A 16,483-nucleotide genomic window follows, 5' to 3' on the forward strand; every position below is an offset into this window, starting at 1 on the left:
CTTGAACCTCTAGACTTTTTGGTTTTTAGTCTTATTACATCTGTTCCTTGAAAGAGAGTAGCATTCTCGGTTTCAAAAACCGAGAATCTTAGCAGATGCTAATCCAAGTTTGATGATGAAAATAGATGGCTCTTAAATTTTCAGTCTTTCAGAAAGCTGACTTTTTATGGCTTTTCTTGATTTTTTTTTAATAACCCAAGGACACTACTCGTGCATACCACAGAATAACTTTATGCCAAAGCTTCCTTTAGATTTATTCCTTTGGCTTTGGCAGAATCATTATCTATATTGCAAGCTGTCACTTTATGTCCAAAACAGGTAATTGATTCTTCAAAACAGATTTTTTTTTAAATTATAAACATAGTTTAGGATTCTGTGGCTTCATAGAACTTTGGGGAAGCAGCTGCAGAGCACCTTTTAGAGAATAGCCCAAAACCTCTGAAAGTTTGGTTTGTAAAGTTATGTTTTCAGATTTGGACTCTTGTGTTGTGGGCGAAAAAGAAAACTGGCAGTAGTGAATTAGGTGTATTTATGTCTTAATAACTGCAAGTCTCTTTATGGTTGGACCTAGAGCCCTTGATCTGGGTTGCCTGCCAGCATTTAAATAAAACACTAAGTGCTGAAATCACCCTTTTGCAATAAGCCTGTTGAATAATGGTACATGTATCTGAAATGAAAATCTCTGCATTTCTAGTATGTTAGTAGTGTTGTAGTTCATTGTTTACTCTTGAGAGAGCATGGTTCACTAAAGATGAATGAGGAGCTGCAAGAGCCTTGGGCTCCTGTTCCCATTCCACTAATGCAAGACTGAGAGCCTATGCACTACTTTAGCTCTACAACTCTGAGCTGAAACTGTTTTTTGTAAAAATGCTTAGTAGCAAAACGAAATTGTTGTGATGATCATACAGTGTGTGCATGTGCATATTATCTGTGCTTTTAAAGATTATTGTAAGTTTGAAAGATTTATCTTAGAGATACTTAAGAGCTTGATAACAGAAACAGAGTAATGGGTGAAAAGAGGCCTCTCCTGGGGCTGGAATGGTGGTGGCCTGAACTGCTACAAGTGTGTTCTGCTTTGCTGCACTGAGTTGCTAGGTGAAGGCCCTGCAGGAGCAGGTTGGCAGGCTGCATGTCATCAGGGAGGAGAAACAGAAGATCGACAGGGTCTTGGCAGAGATCCCACAAAGCCAGCTGCTCAAGCCTTGCCTTGCAAGGAAGGAGGGGAATCTGGAGGACCACTTTTAAAGGAGCAGTGGATGGAAACTTCCAAGATGGGGTTAAGCTTGTCTACTGATGTCATGTCTAAGGTTTCTTCTCTGGTTCTGCAGTTATAGATACAGTGCTCTGGAAATGAATGTGAGGATGATGCCTACCGTTTGGGAGGAGGAGGAGGGAAGGTGACAGCATCAGAGCCAACTGAGCATCAACCAAGTGTCCACATAATAAGAAGAGAAGGGTGATAGACTCTCCCCTGCTGGGGGTGCAAGCATTGGCTGGCCTGGCTTGTTATCTCAGGTGCTTGGATATAGGATGGTGCAGGGAGACTGTAGAGATTTCTCCAGCTCTCAGACTTGCTGTTTGTTGTTCATCCATTTGGGTACCAGTGATGCCACCACGGGACACCTGACAAGGAGAACGTGGGCTTATTGTTGGATGGGGCAGATGACTTAGTGACAGAAGACAAAAATAAGGCTGAGGTACTAAATGCTACCTTTGCCTTGGTCTTTACCAACAAGGCCTGTCAGGCCTCTGTGTTTAGTGGAAGGGTTTGAGGAGAGAATTAGCCAGCAGTGGATGAACATTGAGCTGAGGTGACTGGAGAGAACCTAAACTATACAGGTATATGGTACAAGACTGGATGTGTCTGAGGGTACTGAGAGAGCTTGCAAGACTGAAAGGTCGTGGACATTCGAGGAGGTCCTCAGTGACTGGAAAAGGCAAGCTTTGTACCTATCTTCTAAAAAGGCCAAAAGGAAGATCTGGGAAACTGCAGGTCAGTCCTGCTTGGCTCATTGAAATCATGGAGCACACCGCTGGGCACATGTAGGAGGTGGTGGTGAGTGGTAGCTGTTTGCCCGGACTTACCAGGAGGATTTACACCTGACTAACCCAATTGCCTTCTGTGACTAACCCAAATGCCTGGATTTGTGGGTGAGGGAAGAGAAGTGGGTGTCACTTACATGGGCCCTAACAAGGCTTTTGACACTGTCGCTATTCTTGAATCCAAGCTGGGTCCTGATAGTTTGGATGAGTGGACAGCTAGATGCGTAGAACACTACCTAGATGGCAGGACTCAGATGGTAGTGGTTATGGGTCCTGTTAGCCTGGAGACCAGTAATAAGTAGAGTACTGCAGGGGTCTGTCCTGGGATATGTCCTGTTTCATGTCTTTATCGGTGACCTGGAGAAGGTAACAGAGTGCATTCCTGTCAAGCTTGCAGGTGACACCAAGCTTGACCAGTCAATGCAGCCAAGAGCAGGGTTGGCATTCAAGGGGACCTCGACAGGCTGGAGGCATGGGCTGACATGAATAATATGACAACCAACAAAGATAAATGGCAGAGTCTTGCCTTTGGGCAGAAGGAGACCCCTGTGACAGGACAGGCTGGAACAGGGTAGCAGCTCTGTGGAAAAGGCCTTGGGGGTCCTGGTGGGCAGCAAGCTAGTGTGAGTCCACAGGATCTGGGACCAATGATGGCCAACAGTATCCTCAGCTGTACTGGCAGGAACACAGTCAGCAGATCACACAAGGGACCATCCCTCTCAAATCAGCTCTCATTAGACCTCATCTGCATCCAATTTGGGGCTGTCCAATACCAGAAAAACTTTCATAAACCAGAGCAAGCTCGGGGGAAGACCACCAAGCTGGCTGGGGGCTGGATGGAGCACTTGCCCTGCGCAGAGAGGCTGCAGGGCCAGGGCTTGTCCAGCTTGGGGAAGGGGCGGTTGTGGGGAGGCTCCCAGCAGCCCCCAGTGCCTGCAGGAAGGTTATGGAAAAGTTGGAGACGAGCTCTTCACTGCAGTGTGTGGTGAGAAGATGAGTCATCATCTCAGCAGCTTTGAGCCTTCCTGGAAGGTCAGCATGAGGACTTCTATCCTTTGTAAGCCCCATTCTGAATAGCTGTGTGGGATTAAGACAATGTTGTTCAGTTAGCCTTCTGCACAGAGCAGTGATCTCTTTTTCACTTTTTAATGTAAAGAATGGGGTAGTGTTTTATGAATGTGGTAGCAAAAATAAAATTTAAGATCTGTGATGTAGTGCATCTGGTGTTTTTCCTTTTTTGTTTTTTCTTTTACTTTATAATTGTTGCTTATTATGAGTAAAGTAAACTAAACAGCATTAAACGTACGCTGAAATTTCCAATGTTAAGTGTGTCTTTTGTTTTGTTCTGCAGTTTTCATTTTATAGTCTTGTGGCTGTGTGGGCTGGCAGTAGGAACCCAAGAACAAAGATTTACTTCCATTATTAACTTTCTTTTATGTTTATGAAATACAAATAAGGGAAAAAAGTGTAGCAGCATATAGACATTCTCACTGAACATCTTCTTTCTGAGGGAAGAAATGGTACTGGAAATGTCCAATTTCCAGATTGTAACAGAAAATCACAGCTTTTATAGGTACAAAGTTATGAGTTTGCATTTTAAAATGCAGCCTGGATTTGGCATGAGATCTCCTGCTCAGATGATGAGATTTATAGATTTTTAAGATTCAGTGATCATGCAAAGAGTTTAACAACTCTGCTGATATGAGTGTTAAGGGAAGAAATTAAAATGAAGTGAATTGATGATTCATTTGGTTACACTCTGGGGGAAGACCAGACATTTTCTAATAATTAATTATCTAATTTAAAACCTTCCTATTTCTTGGCTGAAGTAAGAAATTAGATATTTTGTATAATAAAGCAGCTGATCTTTAAACAAATGGGAAGTGCTATTATATTTTTCATAAAAACTATAGGCGTTTCAATTCACTGGGCTCTGCCTAAAGAAATTAGGTTTGAGGAAATTAGCCAGTAAAATGAATGTATGCTGCACTGATTTATTAATAAATATGTGTGTAAACAGAACTGATCAGTATATGTCAGTCTGCATAAGAAGAGCAATTAAAATATGCATTAATTAAACAGTCTTGATTACTGACCATTGATCATGAGCTGTGTTTCTCTTGGTTCCATATGAAATGTTTATTCTACTTGAAAAATGAATAAATGTAGATTGTATAAGCTGAGCATTTCTGGGAAGTTTTCATAGCTTTTACTTTGATAGCCTTCATTAGAAATTGAGAGTGTTCAGTAGAATTTAGAATTAAAAAAAGCATAATCCTGCAATGCAGTGAATTCTGCCAAATGAGATATGAGATGTAAACATTAACTCTCTCTCACAGAACTCATCAACCTGAAATTATATTTAGCATTAATTTTAGATACCTGTAATGTTTTTGCAATTATTATCTCCCAGCCAATTGTACCTGCATGTGAGAGTGCAAATTAAGGGCATATCCAATTGGACCTTTTAATTTTGGTCCATGAACAGTAACAGTGCTGCTGGTACTGCACTGGTGTGCATAATGTATACAGAAGGGTTAGTGTATCTGTCAAACTGTTACTCCTACATAGTGTGTTTTGGCTGAAATAGTAAAGTGACTGATTTTTATTATTTCCTAAGCCATTATGTTTTTTTTTCCTCCAGTTGTGCAGCTATTCTATCGCTGCTCCTGTAATTTATAATCTACGGCATGAATTTGCTTTGCAAATATTACGGTTCACAATTGGGGTCAGAAGTATCTTTCCTTTTGTAAGAAAATAGTGTATCACAGCAGAACCAGTGCCATGGCAGAGGTTTTATGGCAAGTCTTTGAAGACCATAGTTAGATTAAATCTGTCTCATTGGCTTTAAGTACTTCTGCTCTCGGTGTCTAGGGACATACCAGTTGGAACTATTGTACTATATATAGCTAACTGTAGAAAAGAAGAATCTCAAAACCTTGCAAGCTAAGAATAAGAGCGTGCGCTGTTTGAATGCGGATGGATGAACACGGAGGCTAAGGAAATATGGGGCAATAATGGTCAAAGTATTAATGATCCTCTGGTGTAACTAAAGGTTAATGCTTTGGTGAACTAAGACGAATTGTAAGGAAGGATTTGGAGAAGATGTAAGGCAGCTTTCTTGAAATTATCGTAAGTATCTTTCCCAGGATAAAGGGCAACATAGAAGAGAATGAAGCAAAATACTTTGGTGTTGAGTTTTCAAACACGTGGCAGGTTCAGCTGGGCTACTTCTTCCTGAGGAAGAAATGAGAGAGATGCTTTTAAAGAGCTTTGAAAATGTGGAGCAGTGACATGTTTGGTGTGATGGGAAAAGGATGAGAAAGAGGGGATATGAAAGGAGAAGAATGATCTAGTTAAAGAAGGCTTACGTGACACTTTGCAGTAGCATTTGGAAAGTCACAAGCTATTGCATTTCTGAGAGCATGAGTGGTAGATGGCAGAGTGATACAGACTCAAGGAGATGAGAACTTGTGCTGGTTAGCTGTGCCAATGGGTAGGAAAGGCTGTTTCCTAGGTACCCAGGAAAATTAAGGAAAAAATAGCAAAAGTTCAACAAAGTAAAGTACTTTTGCTTGCCTCTCTTAAAATCCAAAGTGGCAAGCAAAATCATGGTCAGCATGATAATACTGTTCTTTCTACTATAAAAGCTTTTATAATTTGATATCTTTCACTGGGAGGAAGTGAAAGTCACTGAAGACTTTGAGGGAGTGGCTTACTAGAGTGCTTCTCAGAGAAACTGAGGATTAAGGCTTAAATCCTTGTTCTGTTTTATTCAAATATGTCTGTCTGTCCAGAAATTCCAGTGTGTGTTGGGAAGGGCTTTGGAAGAAAAAGCTGTGCTGTAGCCACATTGTACTGGAGCTGACAGAGACTGAAATGGAAACTTGAACAGGAAATGATAAATCTGCAGTAGAAGTTTTGGAGAAGAAGCCAAATTCACTTAAGTTTTAAGCTTCAGTACATAGTATTCCCTTAAAGAAAAAGATTTGCAGGAGAGAAATCTTAGTCTCCTTTCTAGAATGAGACATGAAGAACTTCTGTGATGTCTTTACCTTCCAACCTGCTGTAGGACAAAGAGGCAATTTGAAGAGTCTGTGTGTTACCAATGGAAAATAAGAAGCTATGCTTATTTCTGTAGCTCCTAGTCTGAAAATACTTTAGAGGTTTTAGGCTTAAATAATATTAAGAAAATTGTACCTGTCAACACTTAACAATAATAGAGCGTTGAGAAATTCCTTGGGGAATCTCCTACTCTGCACAGAGGGAAGGGATCACGTGTTCAAAGGACTTTACATTATACTCCTTGATTCTTGAAGCAGATGAAACTAAATTTTGTTTCTTCTTAAAGGTTAAAAAAAGTCTAGTCTTAAGCTATTGCAAAAGGTAAAACTAGATTAAAAGGTATGCTTTTTAAATTTTTTGTCTTTATGTGGCTTTTTGGGGAAGGGTGACTGACTGGAACATAGCAGGTCTTCCCCCTCCACAGACTTCTAAAATTTCAAATTGTAAAAAGGTTTTTATATAGGTACTTGCTGTCAGAATAAACTAGAATGAAGAGATATCTTAGCCTAACAGCTTCATTTGGACCTACTGGAAAAATATTGGCAGAACATTCTTGTTGGAATAGTGAGAGCAGAGAATTAGAGGAAACCAGCCATACAGGAAAAATAACATAAGGTTATTTACACTTTGTCTCTGCAGCCTTCTGTCAGCAGTTGCTGTTTTCAGAAGGTGCCCTGTTTGCTTCTGGTTGAATGCCAGGGACCAGTTTTGGGGCATCTTTGATGTAGCTCTGATTTCCAGTAGCTGGGCCTGGCCCAGGCTTTTGACAGAGAACAATCTTAAAACATCTACTACTCCTTTCTGCTCTTTTATTTTGCTGGCATCAGCTGTGCAGAGTTTTAGTTGTTAAATGAATAATGACTAGTACCTGTAAGGAAGTAGTACTGGGTAGTGCTTCCTGTCACCTTTTATACTGTACTGTTTGTGAGTATCTATCTAGCTCATGGATCACCAAAAAATACAAGCAAGTGTTATGTTCAAACGATCTTGTGCAGCCGTAAGAAAAGAGATGGAAAGTCAGCTGAATAGCTTTAGAAAATCAAGCAATACTCTACTAAAGCCAAGATGCTCTGGAGTATGATGATACAGCTGAACTTTCTGCAACTCAAGTGCAGAGTATGTGTGTCTGTGTTGTGCTCAGAAACTGGCCAAGGTGAATTTTGACTTAGTAACAGATGTGAACAAAACTGTGGCTTATCATAGACTTTCAGAATCTTTTTTTTTTCCTGTGATACAAACCTCTCTTATTTTGACTGTAAATATTTTAAGTAAAAAAGAAAATCTGTTCTTAGCCTCATTTGTTTCAGATTGGTTATTTGGTTAGGCTGCTTTTTGTGGTGATGTGGCAAGCTGCATTCTTATATCTCTCTCTTTGAGGTCTTTCATATTTTTGAGTTTGTTAATGTAATCAGGATACTGACTACATGGTGATGGCCCACATCAAGTACCACATCTGAATAGGTCACTCCAGTTTTACTGGTGATGTTTGTGCTACGGTCACTGCAGTGGCCTTTTAAGATGACACAGTAAGAGGGATTAGTGCCACAAAGGAGGCATCTGTGGAAGTTACGAGAACACACATGTATAAGCAGCATCCTCCTTGAGCTAAGCTGAAAGTCTCTCTACTATTAACCTCTGGAGAAAAGTCAGGAATGTGCTTGTAGAATTTCACTTAAATGGAGTTAAACTGTATATTTGAAAGAAGAAAAGAGGAATGTGACCTTCGACAAATCCAAGAGAAGGATTTTCATCTTGTGTGTGTGTGTATGTGGTGTTTTCTCTCGTTTGTTTGTTTGTTTCTTTTCTCTAATCATCAAAGTTAATAAACCTGAGACAGATCATCAAATTGTGGGACACATAGGATGATTACATTAACTTATGTGCTCTGAAGGGGTGTTTCTTTTAAGGTCTTCCCAAATCCTACAGGTTTTAGACACTGGTGCTTCAAAATCAGAGGTTTTAAATATACTTCATTGATTTCAGCTATGCTCTATTTTTTTTTTCCTTTCCTTCATAATTACTGAAACTTTTAAAAGAAAGGAGGTGTAAATCATACTGATTAGAATTCTGCTAGACAAAGTTATTTTCTGCACTAGAATTGTCCATCTTTTTCATTTAAAAATAAGCAAGCTGTACATAGTGAATAAGTTTAAAAACTGCAGTTAAAACTACTGTATAATTGAATAGTACAACTTCTTGAAGCAAATGTAATTACAAAGTTTCCTACCTTTAGAAGGAAATGAATATATATTTTTTCATAAAAGAGATGAAGCCATTACTCTTCATAAAAGGCAGAGGGTAAAGAAAAGGTAAGTATTTGTATTAGATGAGCCATAAGAATTAGGTATTAGCCATTACATTTATGAAATATCTGAAGTGTTATGGTCTGTCAAGTCTTCATGATCATCAATCTCTTTAAAATGCTGCTCTAAGTAATAGAAACCTAGCAGAAGTAACAAAAAAATGAAGTAATGGGGAAATGCACATATTCCTTCTGAGGTTTGCGAACAGTGAATCTTGCACACCCAATCGTAGGCATTTATTTCAGAATTCCCTCTGCAGTTGTTTAGCTGGAAGCTGGCTCTTTGGCTGTACTTCGGCAGGGGCCTGCTTTGCTTGCCAGTCTGCGCTGTTCAGCAGTGACGTGGCTGTTCGAAGTGGGAATGATGTGGTCTGTTTCACTAGTAGCTCCGCAAGAGCGTTTTAAGTGATCTGGCAGCACTTCATTTGGGGGCTATTCCAGCATAAAAACTGAAGGATGGCACAGTCCTCAAAATGATAGACTTGGATAAGTAAGTCAACGGGAAAAGGGAACTTGGTGGTATAGACAATAATAATATCATCTTAGGCATTTAAACATTGTCAGATGCTTCATAAGCTAATACAGTTCTTAAAATATCCCTGCTCTGTTGTTTTGGCTTTATTTGGGAACATTTTAACTGCGTGTTGCAAAGGGGATTTATTTAGTGACAAAGCTAAATTTGTTTAAAAAACGAACAAAAACAAACCAAAATATCACTCCAGATGAGTCTCTATGTAAGTTTGTATGTAAGACCTCTTGCAGTACTTCTGTGTAACACAAACTGCCTTCTCTCTGCGTTAATACATTAGATACTAGCAGATGAGGGTCAAAGTTACGCAGCTTTTACAGAAAGCTAAGAATGTTTGTGTTGACCACTGTGACCATTAGCTCATCAAAATGGACCTGTTTAGAAGTCGGCTCAAATGAAGCATTAATTAGAGTCCTGGAACATTCACATCTGAGTTGAAGTATTTGAGCTGCTGTAATGTTGTCCCTTCCCTGGACAAGAATCATATCCTGGGATTGCAACTTTCTGCATCTGGGAACGCTTCCTAATCTGCACTCACAAAATATTTGGCACAGTGAAGACCTACTTAATAACTAGTATAGCGTCTAGACAGCTCATTACCCGCCCGCGGCGCTGGATGTTCAGCAGCTCCGGCGCGGTTCCCCGCGGTCTGCTTAGGGGAGGTGGGTGCGTGTCTCGCAGTCCGGCGTTGCTGGCTGGCGGCTCGGGACCCTGCTCAGCCCCGCCGTGCTGCGCCCACGCCGCTGGCACGCTGCGCGGTGGCACTCGGCCTCGGCTCTGCCCGAGGCAAATTGCCAGGCTCGGAGCAACGGGGAGAGGAACGGTGTTACGCGGGGCGGTGCCATCAGCAAAAAGCATCCCAGGGCAGCTGCTGGCTTGGGGCCCTGCCTAAAGGCATGGACTAGCTCCAGGATTTTGTATTCTGTGCTTTCATTTCTGCGCATTTTCTCTCTCTCTCTCTCTCTCTTTTTTTTCCCCTCTAGTTCTGTTTACTTTTTTTTTTTAATCACATAAACACACACATTCTTGGTTTAATAATGAACTGTGGAGGGTGTTTCCCGGGATGGAGGAACGGGAGGAGCGTCCTGGGAGGAAACTAGAAAGCTGCCCTTTGCTGAGTACTTGGGCTCTGTGTATCGGCCGAAGGGAGGGACTGTCGTGAGAAGATCACCAGGCTGTTTCATCCGGTTAAAATCAGAGGAGCTTGTCGTGTTATGGAACAGCCAAGTGTCTTTTGTTAATTCCTGTCCCATTTGCTAGGTATTCTGTATTTATAAACCCTCTCAGAATATAAAATATTACAATATTTAGCATATAAAGTATCTAAATGGCAGCATCCCCTTTTTGAAAATAAATATCTTAATGAGATAATATAAAAATTAGACATTTTTCTTGGTTACAGCCATGCATATAATTAAGAAAAAAAATATTCTTAGCTGTTGTGGCCATATTGGCTTCCTCATTTAGAAAAGTTTTCTTAATCTGATAAATACATTTATCAAGTTACATAGTTCTTCATAGTGGAGAAGGATCTGTGTTTTTGAATATGCAAGACGTTGCAGTTGTATTTTACAGTAAACTGATAGTCTTGGTCACCTGAGGGTTGAGATGTCAAAAAGTGAGAAGAATTTAATAGTCAGAGAATGCGCCTTACACAGTTCTCTAGTCACGTGTGGGAATATGTGAAGTGAATAAAATAAACACTCAGTAATATTTTCCCCATTAAAACACTTGGGATTTCTGTGATTTTTTAATGATAGAAATCACTCAGTGAATTTTAGTATTTTCAAAGTAATACCTGTGCTTCAGACATGAGTACCTCAAATATTTAATTTCCGTGTTAGTTAATTAGTTATGTAGTACTTCAAAAGTGTAAACCATTTAAGAAATACCTTAAAGTTCTTATAACTGCCCATGTAGGAATAACTGATTTGGTCTGACAGTTTTATTTGTTTTAGGGATGCGTAGGGATGGAGGTTATAGAAATGACAGTGTGTATTAACAGCTGAGTTCAACAATAGCTTTATGCAAAGCTGTGAGGAAAATCTTTAAAAGTCACTTCTGTGCTGAGGGCATTCTAGTTACTTAGTCTGGAAATAACGAAATGATTCTGAGAGCTGGAATTTTGAGAAAAATAAGAAATGCTTTGATTTGTGTTACTTTGTCATCATTTTTTAAACTGAAAGGTTTGCATAAGCCTTTCATGTGAATTTTAAGTAGTGCACAGGCTCGCATCTCTCCTGTGTTACTCAAAAACTAATGACTACTGCACGTAATAAGACTAATTGTTTCTGTGCCAAAAAAAGGGAACGTGTGCACTTGATCAGAATCAACTGGCTTAGAGAAAATTGGGAAAAGAGAAAAAGATCTATGTATGTATTTCATTATGATGTTCATCGGGGATCCAGAGTGAGTATCATAAGAGTTTTGGACACCTGGAGTAGTACAACTTTGTATTCCCATTCAAAAGCATTCTTGACACTTTGAAATGGGGAATGCAGTACTTGCATTGGACATTTTTGTTCCTTATGAGACTACCTGTTACCTGAATAAGTCATTGCTTTGTAAAATCAGTGTCAATAAACTTTTACTCCTAAACACTTTTTGAAGGTTCTTATTCACAAAAAGTTAGGTCATAATTTTGAAAATTCACGTTTAATGCTTCTGGTTCCAGATCAGAATTTCACATCTCTGTTGCAAAATAATAAGCTAGTATAGACTTGCTGCTTCTGCTGGCATGTATTTGACGTAAGTTTTATATTGTTTGTTGTATCAGACATGATAGAATAGTCCTACTTTCACTTGATTCAAATATGTACAGGCCAATAATCAGCAGTTCATAGGTCTGATATTAATTATCTTGGAAGTAAGATGCTTCCAAATTTCAGACTTTTATTTATGAATAATTTTCATGTATGAGTTACTGTGTCACTACTCACTACTTGAAACATGTAGGAAAATCATCAGGAAAGAACAGCTGTTGACATTAAAGGAAGTTGTTCTATTCTCAGCATTGACTTAACTACAGTTATTCCAACTCTCTATTCCTCTGTGCCTGCTTTAGTTCACTTTTTTAGTGACTGTGACGGCACATAACGACTGTATATAACAATTCGCATGAGAGCTCACTGAGATCTTATAGAATGATATTCAAGTTTCCACATCTCTACTAGAAATACCTCATCTAATACATCCTTAGTATTCTGCTTGCCTTTTTCATGGAGTGAAAACAGTATGGATCATATGATTGATTAGATCTTTGAGTCTCTGGCTCAGAGAACCTGTTAATCCCTAAATATTGAGGGCTAGCATGTTGTTCTAGTAAATGTCATCCCATTTGTATTGTTGTATTGCTCGAATTTGTCCAATTATTCCTTTGCTACTCCAATCCTCTTCTCTATTGATAACGTTCCCCAGCTTTGTGTCACGTGTAAGGTTGCTAATGGAAATATTAAAAGGCCTGTCCAGTGACACCCTTTAGAAGTGATACCTCTACTAGAGAGTTACTTTTTCAGAATGCTCATTATCCCCATGAAGTCCTTATTCACCTTACATTTCCTGTGCTAATGATGCTGACAGGAGGCCCAGCTAGTACTGAGTATATGACTACTCTAGCATGTTGCATAAAGAGTAGCAGTTACAATTAAATCTTATGGAGAATAGGGATTTAGCTGACCTGTAAAGATAATGATGTATTCTGGCTCTGTTGTGAAGATGATGCTTTTAGACACATTAGACTCATTACAATTTCACTGCGTACAGCCTGAGTCCAAAAAAATGGCACTTGTAATTAATCCTGGAGACATGGTCAGGGTGTCTGTTGTCAAGGCTGGTGGCACACTTGTGGTAGGTGGAATGTGCAGGGCAAAGCTGAGGGTTGCCGATTGCTCTGGAAGAGTCAACATCTGTAATACGGGTATGCCTCTAGGCGTAAATTTGAGAATTGGTAGAAAAAAAGAAAAAGCTGTTCAAACATGCTCATAAACGCTATTGCTGCCTATGTTTCGGTAGGGAAAAATAGCAACAAGAACTATTTTAACATAACATTTTTTTTTCTTTTTTTCCAAGTGTCATTGAAGACAACTTTCATTTTTGTTTTATCTATAGCTCGTTGTTTAGAGAGGAAAAGAAGTCATGGGGGTAGGAGGGAACAGAACAATAGTTTTCCTTTTCCAAGTGAAAGATTAAAGAAATTTTCATAGATGGTGGCTGTGAACACAGTAAAGGACATACCATTTATTTGAAAAAGTACTTAGGGAAGTGTCAGATGTTCAGAGGTCCTTCTTTAGATCACTGAGATAACATTCTACCGTTGTCAAAAAATGAGGTAAGGTTCAGATTTTACCAACAGCTTTGTCTTTTTAAAAGACACTTCTCTGACATTAGCACAAGTCTTAACTAAACCAGCTTGCACGTAGCATTCACCATCACTCGCTAGGACATTAGGAATTCCCCCTCCCCAATTCGTACTCCTTGTGGGCATCCCAGACATATTTGCAATGCTCTGTCAAATTCCATGCAAGGCTTTTGTGCTCTTTTTGATAGTACTACTTCTGTTTCTTCTCCTTCTAATGCTATAGTTTCTTGTATCAGCAAGAACACTTTAGGTAATGTGTGAGCCTGTGGAATGTGGCACTCTGAACAGATCTGTTTAAAAACTTTGATTGTAGACTGAATTCTCAGGTTAGGCGTAATCCTGAATATATCTTGCATGCTATAAGCAGTCTTGTTGATTTCAGTGACATAATGTTAGCAAGAGCTTCAAATGTCAGTAAATTGCTTTCAAGTGCTTATCATAACCTATTAAAGAAATAATCTCTTACACTTTTTTATTGTTTCATAAGTCCTGAAAGTTTGGGATAAATCAGTAATAACACACTGTCTAAATACAGTGTTTACTAATATAGGTAGTAATACTATCTATATCTAAATCTAGATTGAACAGCTTTAAATTTAAAAGCTCTTATTTTTGGGCTAAGGGAGAATTAACGAAGGACAGCAAAATGCTTGTAAAATGACAGATGTGCCAGATTCTTTTTTAAAAAGCCCAAACTTGTGTTAGCATCTGCATGACACGCTTATACTTCACCAAATGTTCTTACTCTTATCACTGGAAGGAGAACTTGTCCTGTCAAAACCCCACTGTCAAAACGTGTGGTTATTGTAGAAAATTTATTCTACGCAAGTGTTGTCTTTGAGCAGAGAAGAGTCTGCTCCTGGAAGAATGAAGGGCCAGTCTGAAAACACAGACTGCATGTTTTCAGATGCATCTAAACACAGTGTGGTCTGAAAAGGAAGAAGAAATAATAAATCGTACATCAAAACATTACACTGCACTCACAATTATCTCTGTTGAAATAATCACAGGAGAACAGAATCCATATTTAATCTGCATATGTCTTCCTGCCTGTCCTGAAGACACCCACGGGCCGTTTAACCAAGGTGACACCAAAGCAGAAATCAGGTAGTTGCAGTGCTTGAACTAATAAGCCCTGCTGTAGGGCCATATATTTAGGAGCAATGCCACATGGACACACTTGACTTTCTGAATTGTAAATAATTGGTAGTTGGCAAATCGGAGCACAAGTATGAAGTTTCTACTTGTGCGAGCAAAAAATTATGTAGCAGGTAGCATGTGGTTTAATTCACTTAATGGTGGCCGGGTCTAGGCTCGAGGATGGTATAGGCCAGGGTAAAACTCTGTGCAGAATATAGAGAATATGATGACTAAACTGACTTAGCTCAGGAGCAAAGATTGTATTATACTTTATTAATAATGATTTTAACATAGGAAACAGGAATATCCTGGACCCAAGGCATTTGTGGTTTGTGAATACCTATACATCTTATGAACATATTATTTGGTAATTTTTATTTATCTGTGTAACTTCTTTTTGTGTGAGTTTTGGTGTTTTCAATGTCAGACCTTTCAAAACACTATGCTAAAATATTCTGAGTGTTTGAAGCCTTCTATTAAGCATGCAAGAGCATAGGCCGTGACTCCCTGTAGTTCCTTAATGAACTACGAAAGGGAATCACTTAAATTTGAAAAGACAAAAAAAGAGTGAATCTGGAGCTGAATCTTTCACTTTTGTTGTAAATTTTCGGCATTTTTTCCCCCCTCTGCCTGTGTAGCTAGTACAGCATGGACTTGAAACATGACAAAAGGTTCAGGGAAGATAGTGCAAAGTAATTAAACAATAGGATCTGCATCTTCTACACTTCCGTTTACTTGATTAAACTTTTTCTTAAGAGTCATAGACTTCGGGTTTTTTCTTTCTGCCCCCCCTCCTTTGTAGGTTTTCTCATAATAAACTGTGGTGCAGAAGCCCACTCAGTCACAGATTAAACTACTGAAATGATTGCTTAGAGGTTGATGGACATATAAACTTGTATCTGTAGGCCAGAGAAGTTGGTTAGCTGCTGAATAGATGTTAGACTTTTTTTCTTTTTTTTTCCTTCACTTGTGCCTGTAAGGGCCACTTGTTCTTTCTGAAGCACAGCATGTTCAAGTGCTGATGCTGCTTAATTCTCTCCCTAGTCTCAGTGATTCTCTCACTAGTCATTGAAAGACTTTAATGGCCTCATCCAGCCTCTGCTGTAGTAATATCTCAGCAAAAACTGGGACCAAAAAGCAGAATGACAATTACCTTGAAAACTTTAGCTCTGGAACTTTACCTGCTAAAATTGAAGGCGTTTGTTCTGCTAACTGTTCACTGAATCATCTAGCCCATAGCACTCTCACTGTGTAGTACAGTCTGTCTGCTGAACATGCACTAGTACTTAATGAGCTAGCTAATTTTTAAAATCTAAATCATGTGGCTAACACAGTTCTCCTTCAGAGGCAGTTCCAAAGCTTGATGTCAGGAGAAAACTTTTGATTTAGCTCTGAGAATATTGGCAGATTGAGGAAAATCTGCTTCTAGTCATTAAAGGGGGGAAAACAAAAGTTTATAATAATTCCTATATATCCCTTGACTAGCTCTTCAGAGACTTATTGACAGAGCGCTAGTAACTATTTGCAAGATTTATTTTGAACTGCTTTGTTTAGAGATCAACAGGATATTTTATTTCATTTAAATATCTAAATCATTTCAAATATTATTTTACAGGCTTGAGTATGAGTAAATTGTTTTGCTTTTTATTTTCTTTTTGATCATGGACTCTTAGTGGGGATGTAGAACAGTGAGTGCGTTTGGCTTGTGAGAAGGAGTTCTTACGAATGTTTGTAAGTAGTTGAATGGAACCCGTTTTTGTAACGATGCGTGTCCTTTGGTTGGTTGTAAGAACAGATCTGAAACTGCCCCTGGTATTTAGGGTGGTTATAAAGATGGCTGTCTGATATCTGATGATGGACAAGTTGACTGCAATTTTTCATATTAGGGGCATGAATAAATTCTCTACAGCCAGTCAGTTATTTTCACAAAACTCCTAAGGAGGTAGTTATATTTGAGTCTTTTAATATTCTGCTCAGTGAATTCATGCATATCTAAAATTTCACAAAGCTTTTTCTTTAGGAAGTGGACAAAAAGCAGTTCCTGGAA

The 16,483-nt window shown here is 39.1% G+C and overlaps 1 protein-coding gene across 3 annotated transcripts in view; it reads left to right on the forward strand.

The window, feature by feature from the left end:
* EDIL3 (EGF like repeats and discoidin domains 3) overlaps window positions 1–16,483 on the forward strand; it is a 250,526-nt gene that overhangs the window by 12,268 nt on the left and 221,775 nt on the right. The window contains exon 1 of one of the 3 annotated variants that reach the window (XM_062599400.1): window positions 9,546–9,601. The exons of the other annotated variants lie outside the window; for them this stretch is intronic. Coding sequence (XP_062455384.1) covers window positions 9,556–9,601 — 46 coding nt within the window. The 5' untranslated portion in view covers window positions 9,546–9,555. Of the gene's footprint in view, window positions 1–9,545; window positions 9,602–16,483 lie in introns of those variants that run through there. 3 annotated transcript variants of the gene reach the window in all.

This window comes from Rhea pennata, chromosome Z (assembly GCF_028389875.1).
Source record: "Rhea pennata isolate bPtePen1 chromosome Z, bPtePen1.pri, whole genome shotgun sequence".
In the NCBI taxonomy this organism is placed as follows: Eukaryota; Metazoa; Chordata; class Aves; order Rheiformes; family Rheidae; genus Rhea; species Rhea pennata.